The sequence below is a fragment of the Carassius carassius genome, chromosome 3 (assembly GCF_963082965.1).
Source record: "Carassius carassius chromosome 3, fCarCar2.1, whole genome shotgun sequence".
Classification (NCBI taxonomy): domain Eukaryota; kingdom Metazoa; phylum Chordata; class Actinopteri; order Cypriniformes; family Cyprinidae; genus Carassius; species Carassius carassius.
The window spans coordinates 14,061,317-14,082,573 of NC_081757.1; the positions used below are offsets into that span (position 1 = coordinate 14,061,317).

At 37.6% G+C, this 21,257-nt stretch overlaps 1 protein-coding gene across 6 annotated transcripts in view; it reads left to right on the plus strand.

Moving 5' to 3' along the window:
• The window catches only part of apba2b (amyloid beta (A4) precursor protein-binding, family A, member 2b), a 93,111-nt gene that overhangs the window by 53,708 nt on the left and 18,146 nt on the right, over window positions 1-21,257 (plus strand). For 4 of the 6 annotated variants that reach the window (XM_059530074.1, XM_059530077.1, XM_059530078.1 and 1 more), the window contains 4 exons: window positions 9,593-10,807; window positions 13,026-13,106; window positions 14,707-14,746; window positions 15,568-15,713. In XM_059530074.1, the coding sequence (XP_059386057.1) occupies window positions 9,635-10,807; window positions 13,026-13,106; window positions 14,707-14,746; window positions 15,568-15,713 (1,440 nt within the window). In that variant the 5' untranslated portion in view covers window positions 9,593-9,634. The remainder of the gene's footprint in view (window positions 1-9,592; window positions 10,808-13,025; window positions 13,107-14,706; window positions 14,747-15,567; window positions 15,714-21,257) is intronic. The other 2 variants (XM_059530076.1, XM_059530082.1) reach the window with 2 other exon arrangements.

The following is a 21,257-nucleotide window of genomic DNA, read 5'->3' on the forward strand; positions in this document are numbered from 1 at the left end:
ATCTGCGCAGAAACATCGAGAACACGAGCACCAGGCAAACAATGAGTGTGCACTTTACCTTCGGCTAACGTAGCACTTACGTGTCGGACGATGGAGTCTCCGATGATCACAGCGTCGCGTCCTGTCTCGCGGAGGGGAGCGAAGTGGTTCCGGATGGAGATGTCGAAGGCAGGAGGGGGAGAAGTCGTCGCCCGGGACCTGGCTCGCGTCCTCCGCTGTGGATGCACCCAGGGTCCATGGTGTCCCGGCGTCGCAGTGAAGGACATCTGGGAAGATCGCGTCCTGGGTGCACCGGGCCTGTGCAGAGAAACACACGGAGTAGACGTGGTGGGACTGTTAGCAGATCGCTGTATACTTACCCCGGACTTGTGAGCGTCAGCCCGGGATGATTCCAGCGCGGTTCTCCGCTCTCTCAGCTGGGCCTGCCTCACCTCCAGGTCGCGAATCTGCTTTCCCACGGCCTCGAGCTCGAGCTGCACAGAGTGGAGACATTCATCCGCCATTAAAGCAAGTAACAGTGAGTACAGCAGTGGTAATGTGTGTGAATAGAGTATTAGCAATGTTAGCGCAGTTAGCTGCAACCACGCCGCTGATGCTAACGGGCTAAAAGCTAATAGCGGACCCGGGAGATCAAAATAAAACTAGTGATAGCGAGGCGCTCTGATTGTTTTTGTTGTAGAATACAATAGAGGATATATTCACACGTTATATAAACGGAAACGATGATGTATAAAATTGATTTTTGAGTTAAAAATAGTCAATGAAAAGAATATAGTGACGGAGCTCAAACGCAGTACAGCCGCCAACAACAAACAGGAAGTGACGTCTCGTTTAGTAACTTACACTTTTAAGGAGCGACGGGTCGGGTCGCTTCTACTTAGACTAATGTACATAGCGGAAACTCAGATTAATCCTCTGTTTACCAATAGAGCCTTTCCTTGAGACACTGAGGGGGACGGATCTGGTTACTATGAATCTGGGGGGGTCATGTCCCCCCCGTCCCTAGTGCCATCTGCGCGCCTGATTGACATCCCTAAATACAAATGAGTTGGATGGAAACCTGGTTATTGTCTGCATCAAACCATGCTTCCGAACAAATATCATTCACCGTTCTGGGCAGCTCCAGGACAGCTGTCTCTCCGAGCACGGTACTGTCTGTGAGCGGGGCGGAGTAACGGAGCCCTCAATCACGCTGCAGTGTTTGTAAGAGCTGCCAACTTCTCCACCCCATTTACAGAGTGAAATTCTTTGACTACCTTTATCTCCCAGGACTGTTGTTGAATCTTCCAAAAGTTTTGGCTTGGGGTCTTTCACATGCGCAGCAGCACTTTCCACGTCAACGATAACACGGGGCTGCCCGCCAACGTGCCTGACTTTAAATCGGCGCAACTAAACACGGATATCGGCCAATGCCGATATATAAAAAAAATGACAAAAATCGGCCCGATATATCGGTCGACCTCTAATAGGGATTAGGAACACAAAAGCAGACAAAATTTATTTATTTTTGCTTTCTAATGGCTGTTGAAAAAAATATTTTTATTGCATATTTTGGGTTTTGAAAATCCCATACAGCGACATACATACGGAAATAAATGCTATTCTAATCTTACAGTTTTTTTTGTTCTTGTGATGGCACTTCATATGCCAAATAGTGTAGCTCTTCGACCCTGAACAGACTCTTCAGAAATGAAGTGTAGCATGAATTTATTCGGCGCAAGTCAAATTTTTCTGGCTGACTTTCTTTCACATCTTTAATGGCTAAGCCACGCTTGATAAAGCAAGTCATTAAAAGCCATAAGCATCCCATTGGCTAACCAGAGAACTAAAAGGGTAAAGAGGATTAGACCTCACTGATGCTGGATTCACTGCTGTTTATGTTCAGCTTTCTTGAGGAGATGCTCACATACACATTTCATTGCATTTCTTAATCTTTTCTCAATGATAAGCGGTTAATGTGTGTGCTTTGTATACAGCAGATAGCTAGAGAGATGTGTTAAACTGTGATGTTTAAACAATGACCGTGTTTTATAGATAAGGAACAACTGTTGTTTTGTCTTAAAGACAGCAGTGAAGGAAACAGGGAAGCAGGGAGTGTTGCATAGCCTCACATCTCTCCATCGTAAGGATGGCAAGGAGAAATCTAATTCTCTCATCTCCTCGCTCATTTCCGTTAAGTGAAAGAGTGGAGACATTTGTCAAGGAAACAAGAAAAGTGTCCCACTGTGAGTTAAAGCCGTAGCTCATTTCAGAAATAAATAAGCCTGTTTACAGGAGGCAGCAAACGACTATGGCTGTGCCAGGCATCACTCCTCCGTTCTCACGCTGGAATACACCGCTGGAAGTGAAGCGCCTGCAAAATGCCAAGACTTGCAGGAGGAACTGGAGGAACTCACCTCTGAGTTTCAAATGGACTCTTTCACAGTCTGTCCTATGCTCACGAATGTGTAGCTTCTGTCCTTATTCCTTTTTTTTAATGGTGTGAATAGACAGCTGCAAAGAAAGTGAAACGATAGTGTCTGTGTCAGATAAATGCTGGTCTTTTGAACTTTCTAATTAGTATAGAATCCTAAAAAATGTATTATGGTTTCCACAAAAAAATTAGACACAAATAGCAATAGGAATTGGGAGTAATAGCTGCTGAAAATTCAGCTTTATATTTATATTTATATATATAGATTTATATAGAGAAATGTATATATAATATTCCATATATAGAGATTTTATATATATATATATATATATATATATATATATATAAAATCTCTATATATGGAATATTATATATAAATTTCTCTGTGCATTTGTGCTTGTCCAAAATAAAGCAGTTAAAGCTGGAAAGTCAAGCAATAGAAAAAAATAATAATAATAATAAATGGAGCAACAATTTATGTATGTCCATTTATTTTGCATAAACTTGAAAAATATGTTTGGTGAGAGAACTAATGAGTTGCTTACAATACTGATCAGGATTATTAAAAATGCAGCATAATAAATAGGCATACGTGTCTTTAATATGTCAAAGGTAAACCTCTTTTTTAAATATATATTACATACTACACATTATATACTGTATATTCTCTACTATGTAAAACATAGCATAAACTATGCAACAATAAACCTTTTGGACATCCCAAAATCAAAGACGCCTATTTTGTATTTTTAAATAAAATTTTGATTACACCTGTCTTAACCAAATTGGGGACTATTAGGTGATCATGTCTCCCATTCTGAGTGCACACCAGACACTCTCCTCAATACCACAGAATCACTGTAACTCTCTCCGCTTACTTAAACACCTTAGTCCATGAAATTCAATTCTGTAGCTCACACTGCCAAGGACAAGAACAGATTAATGTCCCTTACGAAAGGAAAATATATTTACCAATATATTTCTTAAAATATATTGTAATATATTGCAATATATTATTTTCCCTTTTTATTTTATTTTATACATACAAATGATTGCCGCTTTCAATATATTGCAATATATTGGAAAAAATAAATATATATAAGAATATATGCCTAATATATTACATGATATTTTCCAATATACTGCAATATATTTTTGTTTCATAAGGGGTTGGTCTGTGCTTGCCCCTTTGGACTTCACCCAGAGAGTTCCCTCTGCTTCTATGATTTCAGTAATGAGGACCCCTGAAGTAACCAAGTAACCTTCTCATCTACAATGTCATTAGCAAAGAAATCCAGCAAATCACGTTCTAGAATTACCAGAGCACCTTTGTTTTTACCATTGTGTTGCATCATCAGGGTTATTTCAAATGCTTCAGAAAACAAGTTAAACTTATTGTTAATGCGTCTCCAACAGAGATATTCCATGCAAAATACGATAATATACAAATGATTTATTTATTGGAACTCTTATCGCATATCTGTCTTGTTATACAATCATATATGTCCAGCTGTGAAACCCAATTTTCACATTGCCAGTGTGTCAGCTGAATCCACGCAATTATCCTCCAGAGTGTGTCGGTCAGTACAGCAGCACATAAACCAGACTAACAGTCACATTACCTCAGTTAAAGCTGGAGATGTTTGGGAAATCTCAAGGAAATAATTAGCACAGTGTGTATTTTTTTAACCCCCTCCTGTTTTGTAACCAAATGTATCTGGTCTTTACTGCTGCTCATTGAAAATGGAACAGAATGTTGCTTGTCTGCAAATCTGGTTTTTGGCTGTTTTGCTTGGCACAAATCCCTTATTTGAGTCTAGGTTGCATGTATTTTGAGGCACCGCTCAATGTTTAAAAGCTTACTTATGACACTACATAACCATTATGAAACTAATGAAAATTGGTGGTAAAACAATAGAATGATTCACTTAATATGGATTCTTAAAAACATTAATTCTGGGAGGAACTCTGCATTGTAACTCAAACTTTTGACTAGTATTTTGAGCATGAAAGAATGCTTGTGCTGTAAGGCTTTTTCCCCTACAGAAAATGCATGGCTTCGGTGGCTGTTAAATTGAAATCATGCATCATACTGATGCAGCATAGTAGGTCACTAGCTTCCAATAAAACCAATAAATGAATGCATCTTCCCAAAACATCTCAGACAAGCAATCTTCACATATTGATTCTAGACTTTCTGTAGTTATTTCAAAGTTTTAATCATTGTAATGCCTAATGAAACCTTGTTTGGGTCATGTGATGCAATTTAGTGCAAGGCACACCAGGACTGTTTGTCACAGTCTCAGAAAATGTAAGATTCTGAATAAAACGTCTGATTGCATAGATGCTTGTTTTCTCTAGCAGTGGATTTATATTTGTAACAGTGTTTTCGGTTTAAATGACTGTTCTTAAAGTAAAAAGATTTTTGTGAATTCTGTGCTCCTGAGTTCAAAGTAAAATTCCAGCATCTTCATATTTTTATATTAGCTTTTAGGTACACAACTACAATGGAATGCATTATAGCAGTGTTCAGCTATATAATACAGGTAGACTTTTACTGAAAGGATGAGCTGTGGGATGAGATCTATTCGTTGAGTCTAACCAGTGGTCTTTGTGAAGAGCATTCAAAATGCTATAGAGAGCAGAAAATACAGCGGGAAAATGGATTTGAGTATACTGCATTCTGCACAGTATGCTGTCCAAATGTAATATTTATGCTATAGTCTTGACCTCATAATGCCATTCTATTTGGTAAGTGGCTAATTTTTTTATGCATTTTCTGTAAAAATGCTATTAGGCATCTGGAAAAAATATATATTTTAGCATTTTAGTCTTTTTAAGTTTACTCCATGTGTTTGCACATCTCTTGTAATTTTTGCATGGGACTAAAATGCATTTTACAGCCATTTGTTATGTCTGATATAATCGGAGGTTGTAAAGTTCTCTGCAGGAGTCCACAGCAGTTTTATACCAATTTTCAATGAAAATGTTCCGTGGCCAATTAACAAAAAGGTTCTGGGTTTTTGTTCCCATGCTAAATGAAGCCTGAGCCATGAACTCCCAAGTGTGTGGTATCACGCAGCTTCAGTGTGTGTCATGGGTGCTGAACAGCTCTGGCCAACAAAGCACACAAGTCTTTGTAATATACTGTATATTATTTAGTAAAATCATTTATTCTTAGTCTGTTTTTCATAAAATGAATATCAATGGGGCTGTTTTGGACCTCACTGACTTTCCAAAAAAAAAAAAAAAAAACTTGTTTTCTGTTCCATGGAAGAAAGAAAGCCACACAAGCATGAGTAAATTATGACAGAATTTTGGATTGAGCTATGTTTTTCAACAACTGTTTCAGCTATTTTTTTTAGTAACATTTTTAGTTCAGGAATTTAAAGTGCCTCTATTATGGATTTTTGAAAATGACATTTCATGCAGTGTGTAACACAGCTCTAAGTGAATGAAAACATCCTGCAGTTTTAAATCTGAAAGTGCACCCTATACAAAGTTACTGTCTCTCAGAAGAAAGAGCCGACTCTGAATCATTGAAATGAATCGTTTTTAAAATGAATCCCAAGATGTTTCATGTTGACGTCAATGAAAATGCGTTGGTCTGAATGAAAATGCAAATTCATTCTTTGCCACTAGGTTTTACTTTTGGAGCAGTAAAATAGCAGTTTCCCATTGTACACAAAGCAACACAGCGCTCACAAACACTGGTTTACCAGGCATTACAGGCATGATGACATGAAATTGAGACCATTAGGACCAATCACTGCAGACTCTCGTCATGCAAAGAAAGAGGTTTGAAAAATAAATCATTAAGCGAATTGTTTGGGAGTCATTGAGAAAGTAAGGTAAAAATAAATGCATATTGTAAGACAATGAAAGTGTTTTTTGACCTTGCATGCATGTCAACCTGTTGTTGGGGACTCCCAAAACCAAAATATGAACCTTTCATTACCCATAATAAGGGCACTTTAAAATATTTTTAGGATTTATATTTAAAAACCAAATAAGCTTACATTTTGTTTGAGTTCATTTTAATATATTGTCTGCTGTGCTGCTTTAATGCCCTTATGTTTCATATTAAAAATGATGTGCATAAATGAATGGAATCCCAATTGTCCTGGGTAGACGAGATTTATTTCTCGTGCATCTTTCTTGACAGTCTGGTCATTGGCATGGTAATGTATTCAGCTTCAGTAAATGGAAATGATACTGTATGTACGCTATGTGTGTGCAATAAATTGGGTTAACCACGCTCTAGACATTATTCCTGGGTGTGGTTTATGACTGAACAATGAGGTGAAAGGTCGAGGGTGCCTTTGGGAGACTGTTGCCTTTAGTTACCAGAGCGTCGGTTGGGATTGACTGACAGAAGTTGGGGGAGGGCTCATAAAACACTTGTTATACTATATGCTCATCAATAACAGGTGGAGAGAAAACAGTGATTTCTTAAAAAAAATGTAAAATTATTAGTCGGATAGGGTTTAACTAAGATGATGAGTTTAATAAGGGTAAAATATGCTATAGTGTGTGAAGGCACCAAAAAATCAGGGCTTCATTAAAAGCTGCGGTATTTGTCTAGACACTTAAAGGTTCTATGAGTCGACAAATTCATGTAGTGTCACACACACAAGCTCAGAGCACTGTAAGATTGGAGGAGCAGAAGCAAAAAGATAATTAGTTGTTGTAATGGCTGGTGATGGAAGGCGTAATTAAAGGCAGGGAGAAAGGATGAACAAAAGGGAAAGCAGCAATAAAAGTCTCTCCGTAAGCTGTTGTTGCAGGCATCTGACAGAGACTGCAACATGGCATTGTGTTCGTGTGTGTGTCTGTAAGAGGGCGAACAAGATTTACACCAACACTATTACACGTTTGATTTGAGTTTTACATCCTGTTTGTGATTATGCAGCCTCTGTACAGCCGCTTTCGTCATGATTTATCTCTGAACACTGACATCTAATTGCTTTTTTATGTTAGTAAAATTTGTCTTGCCTACTCTTCCAAGCTTCAGACAGAAAACTTTGACCATTCTTTCTGTCATGTTTACATCTTTTCAAACTGCAATTTAGGAAGGTGAGATTTATCCCAGCATTTCCGTGGGTCCTAAGATGTGAAGATCTTAATGTTTAAGAGTCAGTGGAAATAGATTTTTCTACAAAAGACATTACATTTATTGATACTATGTTCAGTGCTTGATAATAAGGGTTTTCTCTTCGGCTGACCGACTTTCTTCATTTTTACTGCCAACATTTTCCCTGCATGCTCCATCCATAAAATCATCTTATTTTTTATACACTACCATTCCAATTTTGGAGTCTGTAAATGTATTTTTTATTTTAATATTATTAATTTTATTCTGCAGAGACGCATAACATTTATAAAAATTGACATCAATTTCCGTCAAATATTTGCTGTTCTTTTTAACTTTATATTCACCAAGTAATGCATTTCATTAGCTCTGTACTTGTACTCTGCATAATGACAATAAAGTTGAATCTTGAATCTAATCTAATGCTTAGAATCAAAATATTTAGCAGTACAACTCAACTGAGTGCCAAATCAGCATTTCTGATTTCTGAAGTATTATGTGTTACTGAAGACTACAGTAATTGCTGCTAAAAATTCATCTATCACAGGAATAAATTACATTTTAAAATATATTCAAATAGAATTCAACCTCATAAGAAACATTGAACATGAACACGGACATGTACAAATTTGACTGAACCCACACCTGTGTAAAGGTTTATAAAGATAGAATATTTTCATTTTTTTCATATTTGCTGGAAATAATATTTATATTTATCATTAATTTATTTATTAATAAATACTAAATGTTCTTTACAAAATGTCATAATAATAATAATAAAATTATGAATAAAAGTAATCATTATAGACTCCTGTTTTATTTTAGCCAAGATAATATATTTGTATGTCAGTGTAATGGTCCAAATATTTGAATTGCTATTATGCTTATGACTTAATTAGGCTGCTTTGGAGACTTTGAAAGGTAAGTCTGAGAAAACAGGTGTTGTTCTTCATATCATGTCAGACTCAGCTGGAGCGGTTCAATGATGGTGCAGGCAAAGGGGAATGAACATCAGTCAGACTGGATGACTGAAACTGATTAGATACTGAGAGCTGAGAAGAGATTGTGCCTCCACTCAGAGATCAATACACCCAACAGTGCTTGAATATGTGGATGTGTTACAGCTCAACTGTTCAGTCTCACACATCAAGACCTGTGTGTGTTCTCTTTAGACTGTTGCACAACTCGGAGGACTTGATTTGGAAACATGGTGTTCTGTTTTAATCTGATCGTAAATGACACAGACAGTAAAGCACGGCTCTTATGGCCAAATGCTAGGGGCTAAACTGTAATTATACCTACATACACACTACTATTTAAAAGAAGTCTCTTATGCTCACCAAGGCTGCATTTATTTGATCAAAAATTTAGTAAAAACAATAATATTGTGAAATTATACCAATTTAAATTAACTGTTTGCTAAACTTTCAACAGCCATTACTCTAGTCTTTAGTGTCACATGATCCTTGAGAAATCATTATAATATGCTGATATGGGGCTCAAGAAGTATTTATTATTATGATCTATTGAAAACATAGTGCTGCTTAATACATTTGTGAAAGCCATGCTAGATTTTTTTCAGGATTCTTTGGTAACGGATGTTCAAAGAACAGCATTTTATTGAAACAGTAAATACTTTTATAATGTAAATAATAAATGTTTTATTTATGAATAAAATATATCTTTCACTTTCAATCAATTTAATACACCCTTACTAAATAAAAGTTTTTTTTTTATAACGAACTCCTAACTTTTGAATGGCAGTGTATGCATTTGGCACAAACATTGTTTGAAAGTGACATAAAAAAATTTTTTCTCTACACAGTGTTTATGAGTGTGTTCCTTGGGAATTGAACCCACAGCCTTGGTATTGTTTCTGTCATGCTATACTATATGAGCAACAAGAAAACTTTCTTTATGTATATACTCATGTTGGTTGGTCACATACATTGTAAAGTTAATTGCTAAAACTAGGGAAATTTGTATCATTTGTCAGGGTTTGTTGTTAACATTAATTTATTAAATTTACTGTTTATATATGTGTTTATGAATGTTGCCATACTTATCAATGTGTTTTTGTTTGGCAGGATTGAGGTTTCCAGTGATGATCGGCCTGTGAGTGGTTCTCAATGGCTCAGAGGAAGAGGCCAGGGACCAACAGCAGCATGGCCACAGAGCCTCACGCTTCAGCTCCACGCTCCTGCCCAGCCCCGTACCCCGAGCCTGAGCTCCCTGAGGAGGAGTATGAAGAGCGCCAGGACCCTGAGGTATCCCAACACTCCTACCCCAACCAAGAGGAGGCAGACTTGACAGACAGCCGACCAGCCACGCCCACAATTCCAGACCACACCCATAGAGACTACCACAGGCACACGGACAGTCTGGATGGAGACTCTAGCTCCGACTATGTCAACAATACATCTGATGAAGAAGAGGATGATTTCGATGAAGGCCTACCAGAGGAGGATGAAGGTGTGACGTATTATATCCGCTATTGCCCTGAGGATGACAGCTACCTGGAGGGAATGGACCGTAATGAGCCTGAGTACGGACACCCGGACGATCGCATGGAGCCACCTCCAGAAACAGATGAGTGCCAGGAAGCGGTTGAGGAATGGGTGGAGGGAGAGGACGATGCACATGGTGATGATGGAGAAGTGCGTTGCGAAGTTCTCGAGCAGGACTCTGACCAGCAGTTGTATGATGGCAGACCCGAACCTGTCCTCGATCACCACCCCCAACAACAACAACACTATCCAGATCCCCATCAGGAACAGATTCCACCTCCTGCTGAAGATCAAGAAGTGCAGGATGTTGAAGGAAGTGAGGGCTACTGCCCTGATCAGGAGGAAGAGCCACAGGTGGGGCAAGACAGAGTTGGTTACGCAGGTGACTACTACACCACGGAGGACAATGGAAACTCTGTGCATACGTCACCATACAGAAGGCATAAGGGCACAGACGGAGAGACAGGAGAGGAGGCAGAGGAGGATATTGATCAGATAGTAGCTGAGATTAAGATGAGCATGAGTATGGGCAGTCTTAGCAGCGGCACTGATCAGAGTCCAGAGGAACTGCCGCCCGATCCAGCACCGAGCGGCTACCAGCCAGAGACACGCTCCAAACCCGAACCCGCCCCTGCTCCTGCCTCATACCCTCAGCCTCACCGTCATGACGGCAGACCCAAATCCCTCAACATCCCCCCTGCCAGACACAATCCTGAGCTCCAGAGGAACTTTAAGGTACAACCTCACACACCAGAGGAGAGACAGAGATGGACACAGGACCAGGTGAGAGAGCAGGTAGGCAGATTTGCATAGCAAGCTATAAATGGATCTGTATCTGTAGCAGCTTACTAACTACACTGACTAAATCAGCTCAGTAAAATATGAAATAAAAGCAATAGTATCAACTCAGTACATTAGACATTTGTATTAGACTTATGTATCAGTGTATTCTGTAGTAATATTCTATAGAAGGAGATGACAGAGTAAATATATCTTTGTTTTTTGGATCTGAGTACTCTAGCATCTGTGGATGTAATGGGTTACTGTAAGTGTAGCTATCTGGTCTGTGATATATACACACTACTGTTCAGAAGTTTGGGGCTGGTAATATTTTTTAAAACAGTCTTACTAAGGCTGCATTTATTTGTTAAAAAATAAAGTGAAAACAGTAATATTGTAAAGTATTTTTTATATTTTATAATAACACTTTCTACATTTCAAGTGATACTTTATTCTTTGTCATGATAAGGCTGTTTTTAGCAGGCATTACCAAAGTGATCAATGTCACGTGATCTTTTAGAATATTTTGATTTGGTGCTCAAGAAACATTTCTTATTATTACCAGTGTTGAAAACAGTTGAGTTGCTTTTTGTGGAAACCATTCAACTCTTTTTCAGAATTCTGAATAGAAACAACAAAGTTTATTTGTAACAGAAATCTTTTGCAACATTATACGTTTATTTTTGATCAGTTTAATGTATCCTTCCTGAATAATGAATTCAATTCTTGTTCTTATTCCTAGCCCCAAAGGAAAACAGTGACAGGCAAACTTGGACAGACTTCTGTTTCCTTTTAAATAGTTAAACAATTAGAAATATTAATGTAATATTAAATGTTATTTATTTTAATCTAATAGTAAAGATCATCCCAAAAGGGCTCTCTGAAATATGCATATTCCTTATTATTATTAAATATTAATGTCAATGTTGACAGCCCTGATTTAAATGCAAGTGGCATTTGAGTAACCAGGACTAGTGCTTGTTTATGCCCTGAAAGAGAACCTCAAAAACCTGACAGCTAAGCAGTCAGTAATGATGGAGTATTTTATGCTCTTATGAGCTGATGCTTAAAATGTGATATTTAGAGATGACATAGAATGTTTTCTTTAATGTGATGTAAATGTATTTTACATAATTTTGGGGTAGTTTAAAAAAAAAGTTATAGAGAATAGGCTGTTATTACCATTTACTCACTCATTTCAAGGGGAAAGTGCTCAGTTTGAGCGGCAAGTTGAAAAGGATGAAAGAAAGTAATCTGGCAGAAATTGGAACCGTCTCATTGTAACCTAGACATGAAGGGGACCCTGATCAAAAGCACTTTCTTGAAATCCCCGAATATGAATTTCATTACTGATGATTTGTGCAGCCATTTGTTAGTGCTCAGGAATAAACAAAATTCCACCCAGCTAGAATACATTACCTTGAGAAGCTTTTTAGATTCCGTCCCATTATTCTCGCTCAGGTACATTGTGTGGGTGTTTAGTTATTTATTTATTTTTGGCTTGAACAGCCCAAAAATTAAAACGGCTCATTTCTAGAAACCTCTGCCTAAAGTAACTAAGCAGGCAATAAAGACAAACACACTGATAGCCATGCATTATGCCAATAGACTTGTTTGCTGAAAATTGAGAGGAGGTGCTGACTTTTTAACTGAGTTTGAAAATTTGGGTTTCTTGGATATTTCCTTCAAAATACCTTACTTTGCATTTTCAAAACAGAATACGAAATTAAATTTTTCCAAGGGGGAATTAGGTGAAGGGGTGAGATTTAGTCTGATTGCCTCAGTGGTCCAGTGAATGTCTTGTGAAGTTCTATTACCCTCCTGCTTCTTTATTGCCTTTGGGCAATGAGGAGATTGCATTTTATCCTGTCAGGCAACAAATGAATTTCATCAAGTAATAATGTTCTTATGCGCAGTAGACAGAGTGCTCATTTGAGACTTTAACTCCCCTGCAGATAGACAAAGAGTAAAAGTGTCTTTTTTAGCACTGTGCATTTCCAGTTAAAGACAACATCTGTTCATTTCTCAGTACACTGTGTTTGAAAACTTTTCGTTGTGCTGCATAAAATATTCCCATTGGCATTTTGATTCTGATACGCATCAAATTGTTAATGCTGTTCATAAATGGCCTGCAACCCATCATCTCTGTCTTTTTTTTTTAGTCCGCTGTACATGTCAGATCTCACTCTCCACTCATTTGTCACCCATTTCTCCCAATTTAAATTCTTTCTAGGTGTCTAATAGTGCAGAACAGCCAAGGAGGCAGCAGCGGTCTGATCTCAATGGACCACTGGAGAACAACAATGTCCCTGAGGTGACCCTGTAATCATACAACATATTAGTCAATCAATACCTGACAGTATGCACCCTGCATAATCAGTGCACGTTTCCATCAGAGCTACTCTAGTTAGTGTTAGCCTGTCATCTTATTTATGCCACATTTCTCTGGATTTCTTAGGCAATTTATCATTGTTTTTCTCAGCAAATCAAACTTTCCACCATCCTCCCCCATGTGTTGATATAGTAAAATAATTGGCTTTGCCCTTTTCTACCCTGGCTCTACTGTATTTACATAGACAGAAGGGAGTTCAGCCTTGAGCTGCCTGTTCTACTGCTTCTCTGCACATTCTTTATGCATGAATTTTACCTCCATAAGAGCTTCGCACCATAACTGTAAAAGCCATAAAATATGAGACCTCATCTGGGCAGTTACTCAAAATCGTCAAATAGGTGTTCAAAACATGTTTTATAGCACTACCAAGCATTCTGCCAAGGTCATTTTTAGATCATTCTCAACACAAGCTTTTGGAATTTTATTTTATTTTTTTGTATAAAAGTTGCCTTATGAATGTATCACATGTACTGTAGGAGGTAGTGAGACATGAAAATTTACGAATTAGGGTCATGAGTATTAAGATAATATATTGTTAAACCTTCTTAAAATGTTCAGTCAATTGTTTTTTTTTCTTCTTGTTTATTTTCTCATGAATATGTAATTCTGAAACTTAGGTAACACTCACACAATAAGTCAAAACATGATGGTAATAACCCACAAAGTATTCACCCAGAGGAATTCTGTTTGTACACATCCCTGCTGTATGTCATGTAAAGCAGCATTCAGTCTTGCCTTACTTCCACTGAACACATTTAATTACCTTGGCTGAGGGAGCTTTTGAGTCCTTAGATTGCATTTAATGAAGGCCTCTCAAAGCATAACTTCCATTTGGATGGCTATGTTGTAAAATGATGATTATTACTTCGTCTGACGCTGTGTCGATGTCCTACGGCTCCTGCAAAGTGCCACTTCAGAATGACTGACAGGATTTTGTATTCTGATACAATGAGCCACATCCAGAGTCACCTGGATGGTTTCCATTTGAGTGTTAGGTTATTTATTTTGTTAGATTAAAAAAAAAGAAAAAGCACAGGTGTTTTACAATAACATTTCCAGTGCTATTCACTATTCTCATTCTGTTTGGCAATGTTTTTGTGATAGCATTTTAATATTAAAGTTATGGTTTTAGAATTAAGCAATATCATATGATCATGATCCAAATATGTCCTAGTGCTAGGCCAACTAATATTTAGACCAAAAGTATGATAAACGGTAAACAGGAAGTTAATATTCCGCAAACTATACATATTATACATAATATAAATGGACACTTTGTCTGTTTTGGCTCAGCTAGCTAAAATATGGGGAAGCACAGCCATGTGCAAAATTGTTCTTAAACAATACTGGTGTGTTTTTAACAAACCGTTTGAGGGACTGATTCAGTGACTCACTCATAAACACAGTTCCTGAATTTGGAATAGCATACTGCACTTACTTACTATTTTGTACATTGTGCTACAGATTCATCATCTCATCTCCTTTCATACAATTCATCAAACAATGTTTCTCTGTTTCTTAGCCGACAAAGAAGACAGCCTCATTTCCCAGCTTTGTGGATGGTAAGCGAGCATCTCCTATCTATTATTTTTTTTCTGCATTTGATAATCTGCCCCCAAAAGTTTTATTCTATTCCAATTAAATCAAGTCAAAAACAAATCAAATTCGCCAAACCAACTCAGAGTGAGGAGATTAGAGAGCCACGCAGAAGAAAGCATTATGTCTCAGTGGATTTACATGCTGAAATGCGAGCAGAATTTGTAAGCTGTTTTAATGGGTTGCAGTGGTGAGACAGTAATTAGAGGAGTCATGTTTGCTACTATAAAGGCATATTAGTGGATGCTCAGCTAGAGAAATGCTCACAAACTATAGCAGGAAGCGAATGAGAGTTCTGGAAAAGCAGGACAATCGATTGACCACAAGCTTATTTTTGGTTTACGGCAGCCTGAGAATGTATTGCTGCTGTCATGCCTTGCTTTTGGGAACAAATTCTGCTTTCTATTAAAAGGATAGAGTTCTGTCACATTTAAACCTTGTTCCTGAATGATGCCAGAATAATGTGTCCCTTGGTGGGTGTCATAACGTCCACATTTCCATATCACACAAGCAGAATACTCCCAGAACACCCTGCTTTTCCTCATGTGGCCACCTTCGTTCCCGCTTTTCAGTGTCTTTTCAGTGGTTTTATCAGGCCTCACAGTAGGATGGAATTGAGAACACATATTCGCACACAGTCTTATACACACAACATCTGCATGCAACTTTTCTGCCTGATAAACTCACACTCATAAACCTTATCAGTAACTGTTAGGTGGTCTACAGAGGAGGTGGCAACACAACAAATAGCTTTAATAATAAATTCTCAACACTTTCCCTTTAACAGTACCGGGTCCCTGTGAGCCTGAGGACCTCATTGATGGGATTATCTTCGCCGCCAACTACCTGGGCTCCACTCAGCTTCTGTCGGAGAGAAATCCATCCAAAAACATCAGGATGATGCAAGCCCAGGAGGCAGTGAGCCGGGTCAAGGTACAGAACCCGAGAACCTCTGTTTTTCCACATTATTTTGGTGTGGTTCTCAAGCGAGATGTTTAGACGAAGCGGATGCAGATTTCTCTGTGAAAAATTAGATGAGATGAGATTTGTTTGTTTATACCCCGGGACTTGTTGACTAATCAGTAGTTATAGGATTATTATCCTTGGTGTAGAAGTGTAATCCCTCTTCCCCCCAATTGGTTAACGCAGAAAGACTTCCTGTTGCCATGTTACATGGAAAATTCATGTGAATTTATTGTGTTTTAAGAGCATGTGGTGGTCTGAGCTGCATTAAATAGTCTGTGTAAATGCCACATTAGATGCAGCATCCATGCCACCTCTGCAGACCAAATTGATTTTGATTGCCAACAGCCCTATAGTGTCTTAATCTAATTGAATTCATTAGTTAAATGTAAGGATTGGAGATAAAAATGGCACATATTTAATAGGGTTAAAAATGCCTCTGGAATTTATTCAGGGTGGCCAATTTCTGCCACTTTTGTCAACTAACTACTGTACGGAGTATGAAAAATATTAAAAGCATTAGGAGTCAGCTGTCCACAACAGGCATAAACTAGCCAAGGAACCACCACAAAAACACCCACAGCAAAATGAATTGTCTAATTATTGTTATCAACAAAATCACAAAAAAGTTTGAGACATAGTTTTCAAAATCACACACCCCTAATAAGCAGTTACTCTAAATTTGTTTTTTTTGTTGTTGTTGTTGTTTGTCTTTTTTATATAGCAGAAGATGATTCATATTGCCAGGATGAATCTATGGGCTACATATATCTATTCATTGTACTGCTAAAGGAATAGTTCACCCAAATATTAAAATTGTGCCATTGTTTACTCACCCTCGTCCCGTTCAAAATCTGTGTGTTTCTTTCTTATGTTGAAAAAAAATATATATATATTTTAGGGGATATTTTGAGGATATTTTGAAGATATTTTGAAGAACCAAACAGTTGTTGGTCCTCATTGACATCTATAGTAGGGAAAGAAAAACTAAGTCAATAGGGACCATCAACTGTTTGATCACTAGCATTCTTAAAAATATATTTTTCTTATGTTCAACCAAGAGGTTTGGAATGACACAAGGGTGAGTAAATTATGACAAAATGTTCATTTTGGGTTAACTTTTCCTATAATTATTGGCTATAGTTTGCACTCCATTGGGGCAGGATGTAATGGATGAGTTGTCAGTCTTGTATTAGATGCCTTTCTGCACTCAGCAATGGGAATCCACACAGGCCATGTGAGAAGCTGCTGTCCTAACTTAAATATGCTGTGCACGATGTGCCTCAATCAGTTTCAGACTGCCTGGCTCCACTCATGCTTGATATACTTCAATTTAGTTTTTTCAGGACAGAAGCAGTTCCAGAGTAGTGCGTCTGAATATAAGAAATGGAAACATGCTGTAGAGCCGTAAAATTTGAATGCATCAGAAATATGCAACTTTTGGCTAAGTAAGATTGTTTATTCTTGACAGGAGCATCTGTGAAGTTTATAATTACTGTTGTCTGGTGCTGTGGATACTTTGATGGTATCAGATGGTGAATGATTAGAATATTCATGTTCCATGGTACAATATAAACCATTGTTTTGCCATGCACATGTCCAAAAAATGGCACCATACTACTACTTTTAATTTTAATTTTAAATGCTTTTAAATAAGTTACTGCAATCCTTATCCTTACAAAGGAGAAGTCTTTTAATAATAGTTTACATTGTTGCCTCTTGTATTGCATGTTATTTTAAGGAAAGACAGTTGTTGTAACTGCAGTGATGCTTCACTGCAGTCCTCCTAGTCAACAACTAGCAGTTAATTTTACATGAGATGCTCCACAGTGGCCCACAAAGCTGCTCCACATTTAGAAACACATACCTGTGGCAAGGACAACCACACATACCTACAGACAAAAATGCACACAATTTGTCAACTGGGTGCACATAGACCGATGGTGGGAATGAAGGATTGGGAATGTGCCTCAGGTCAGCAGGATCACTCCTGTATCAATGTAATACAGAGGTACTATGTAATACAGAGGTACTGTAAATGCAGGCCTCTCTGTCGTTCACTTTCACAAAGCTACATACTGTACACCTGTCTGCCCAGTGTCGCTCTCAGATTTTAAAAGCAAATTTTTCAGGGTATGTTCCAATTGGACCGTAGAGTTCTGTGGAGTGGACTTTACAAGGTATCGGGCGATTTTATAGGGGACCTATTATGCATCTTTTTACAAAATGTAGTTTACAAATGTAGTTTACAAAAAAAGTCTCAGGTGTCCCCAAAATTTGTGTTTGAAGTTTCAGCTCAAAATACCTCACAGATTATTTATTATATCATTTTGAATATGCCTATTTGAATGGAAGCAGAAACACGCTGTTTTCATGCATGTCTCCTTAAATGCAAATGAGCTGCTGTTCCCACGCCCCCTTTTCCAGATTAGGGCTGTGCCTTTGTCGCTTATACCCCAGATCTCTTCCAAAAACATCTGTTTGGTTTTGGTTATTATGTCTATCACGCTGTAATCATGTGATATCAGAAATCCATATCAGTTCAAACTTCTGATATACATTTTTCTGAGTGCAAACATCCGAAGCATGTGCACAGAAAGCGGCTCTCACATGGCATGAGTACTAACCTAAGTTCTCTTTCATGTCTTATTGCACTTAAATTATCAAATATGCTTATTAATTACATGATGTATTAATTAATTAATCTAATTAATCGCTAAATAAAAGTGACTGTGAAAATACCCACAAAAGATTATTTAAAGCTATTTTTGTATTAAAATAGAAAGTATTAAGTAGATATTAAAAATTGTAGCTTTATAAAAAAAATATTTAATTTGATTCAACATAAAATTAATTACATATAAACATTTAGACTACAACAGTCTAACATAAACTTTGGAACATAAAATAAGATCATTTGAGAAACATCTCAGTATTATTTGTTCATACAATGAAAGACATTAGTAACTAAAACAGCTTCTTCTTCAGAAGACCTTTTATTTTACACAGAAGAAAGGTTTGAAATGATATGAGGGTGAGTAAATGATGACAGAATTTTAATTGTTTTGGGTGAACTATCCCTTTGATGTATTTTTATTTTTATTATAATTATTTTTTAATGAAATGATACTCTAAATAAGAAACTAAATCTGCCAACATGTGGTGGTAAAAGTCTTTCATTCGATTTGTTTAAACGGCTGATTCATTCAGGAATTCAGTACCCGGCTCTCTTAATGAATGGGGCTTTGAATCATTGGTTCACACGATTTGTTCAAAAAGTCGATTCATCCAGAAAATAAACATTGCTGTGTTGCTCGGAGATGCACAACAATTCTGCTATGGCTTTAAAGGTAATATGTTCTCTGCAGAAGCACATAATATTGTGTTTAAAATATAACACAATATCAACTTCTAATTTACTGAACTGTTGTACAAAATCACTTGTGATATTCAGGACAAAATCAACACTCGTGTGATATTGTATGTTATAAATATGAGACAAAAACTCATACAGGAGCATTTTTTACACCAATATTTAGAATTTTAGGGCATAACTGCATTTATTAAGTTGTTGCCCTGTATCCATATTTATCAAAAGTCAACTGTGTGAAATATAAGATTACTTACAAGTCCGGGGCAGGGTCAGTGCATTAACTGTATTAAAATAACAAATTAATTAACATGTTTATATTAATCTGTGTGTTAAATGACAGTGGTGTAACATACAGTACCGTATTTTTCGGATTATAAGTCGCACCTAAGTATAAGTCGCATCAGTCCAAAAATACGTCATGACGATGAAAAAAACATACATAAGTCGCATTTATTTAGAACCAAGAACCAAGAGAAAACATCAACATCTACAGCCGCGAGAGGGTGCTCTATGCTGCTCAGTGTAGACTACAGTACATGAGCACTGAGCAGCATCTCTGGCAGCATTGAGCGCCCCCTCGCGGCTGTAGACGGTAATGTTTTCTCTTGGTTCATTTCTCTTGGTTCATGTCAAATTAATTTTGATAAATAAGTCGCACCTGACTATAAGTCGCAGGACCAGCCAAACTTTGAAAAAAAGTGCGACTTGTAGTCCGGAAAATACGATATCTATACTGCTGTCTATGCTGTTAATATGACCCAAACAATTAAATAAAAGAAGAAAATCACTCACTGTTCTGGACTGAATAACTGGAAAAAGGTTGTCTCGTCTTGATTTCTGCTGTGACATTCAGAAGGGTCAGAATTTGCTGTTAACTACATGAAAGCATGGATCCATCCTGCTGTGTATCCTGCTGTGATATTTCCTTGGCACATTTTGTGCCCCTTACTACTAATTGAGCATTGTTTAAAAGGGTCATATGATGCTTTTTTAAAGATCATTATTTTGTGTATTTGGTGTGAAAGAAATGTTGACAGGCTTTAATGTTCAAAAAACATATTATTTTTAAAAGTACTGTACATAATTGTAGTTCATCTATGCCCCGCCTTTCTCAAACGTATCATTTTCTACAAAGGCGCTCTTTCGGACAAGCGCAGTCTGCTCTGATTGGCCAACTGAACCAGTGCATTGTGATTGGCCGAACACCGCAAGCACTCGTCGGAAATGTAACGCCCCTTTCCACAATCGCAAGCTTCATCTTATAAATGTAAAGACAGTATGTAAAGACAGTTAATAATGTTCTTAGTTTTACCATCAGTTCAAGCCCAAAAGTGGAACAGACTGGTGTGACTGACAGTGATGAAGCTTGTATGTGTTTGCAGTACACAAGCCACAGACGGTTAAGACAGCTGACTCCACTGTGTGACCCTGTCTCTCTCTCTGTCTATCACACACGTGCATGCATGCGCACACTCACACACACACTCACACACACACACACACACACACACACACACACACACACACACACACACACACACACAGACACACACACACACACACACAATTTGCAAAAGTAATTTGCAAAACTATGCATTTGAACATTTAATAGCAAATACTTAAACTAATAACAAAACATACTTACAGTAGCTGATTCAGAAACAGCAGATTGTCGAAGCAAAGTCAGAATTACCTCCTCTCCTAGGTTCACAAAACGGATTTCCATAAAATGCATTGCTGTTCTGTTAAGTAATCTAAATATCTATAAGTAAATCTAATGCATCTACTTTCGGAAGGCCAAATAAAGTGTTTTTTTGCTTTCGCCTAAATACACACAGCATCTCCCTGACATGGCTGCTTCAACACTAACTGTGGTTACTGAAACCACGCTTTCTTTCTTAGCCTGAACATTTGGGAGGCATTATGCAAATATTTCCACATAGTGATGTAAACACGTGGGGGGGTGTTTGAATGAGCCATTTTAAGGGGGCGTGGCAGAGGCTTAACTTTGATAAAGAATATCTCTTTGTATTTGAGACTTTAGTTTTTGCAACTTTACAGATCTTCTTCATGCACCAGGAGCTTGTAACACTCCAATGAGAAAGGAAAAATGTAAATCACATCTTATGACCTCTTTAAAA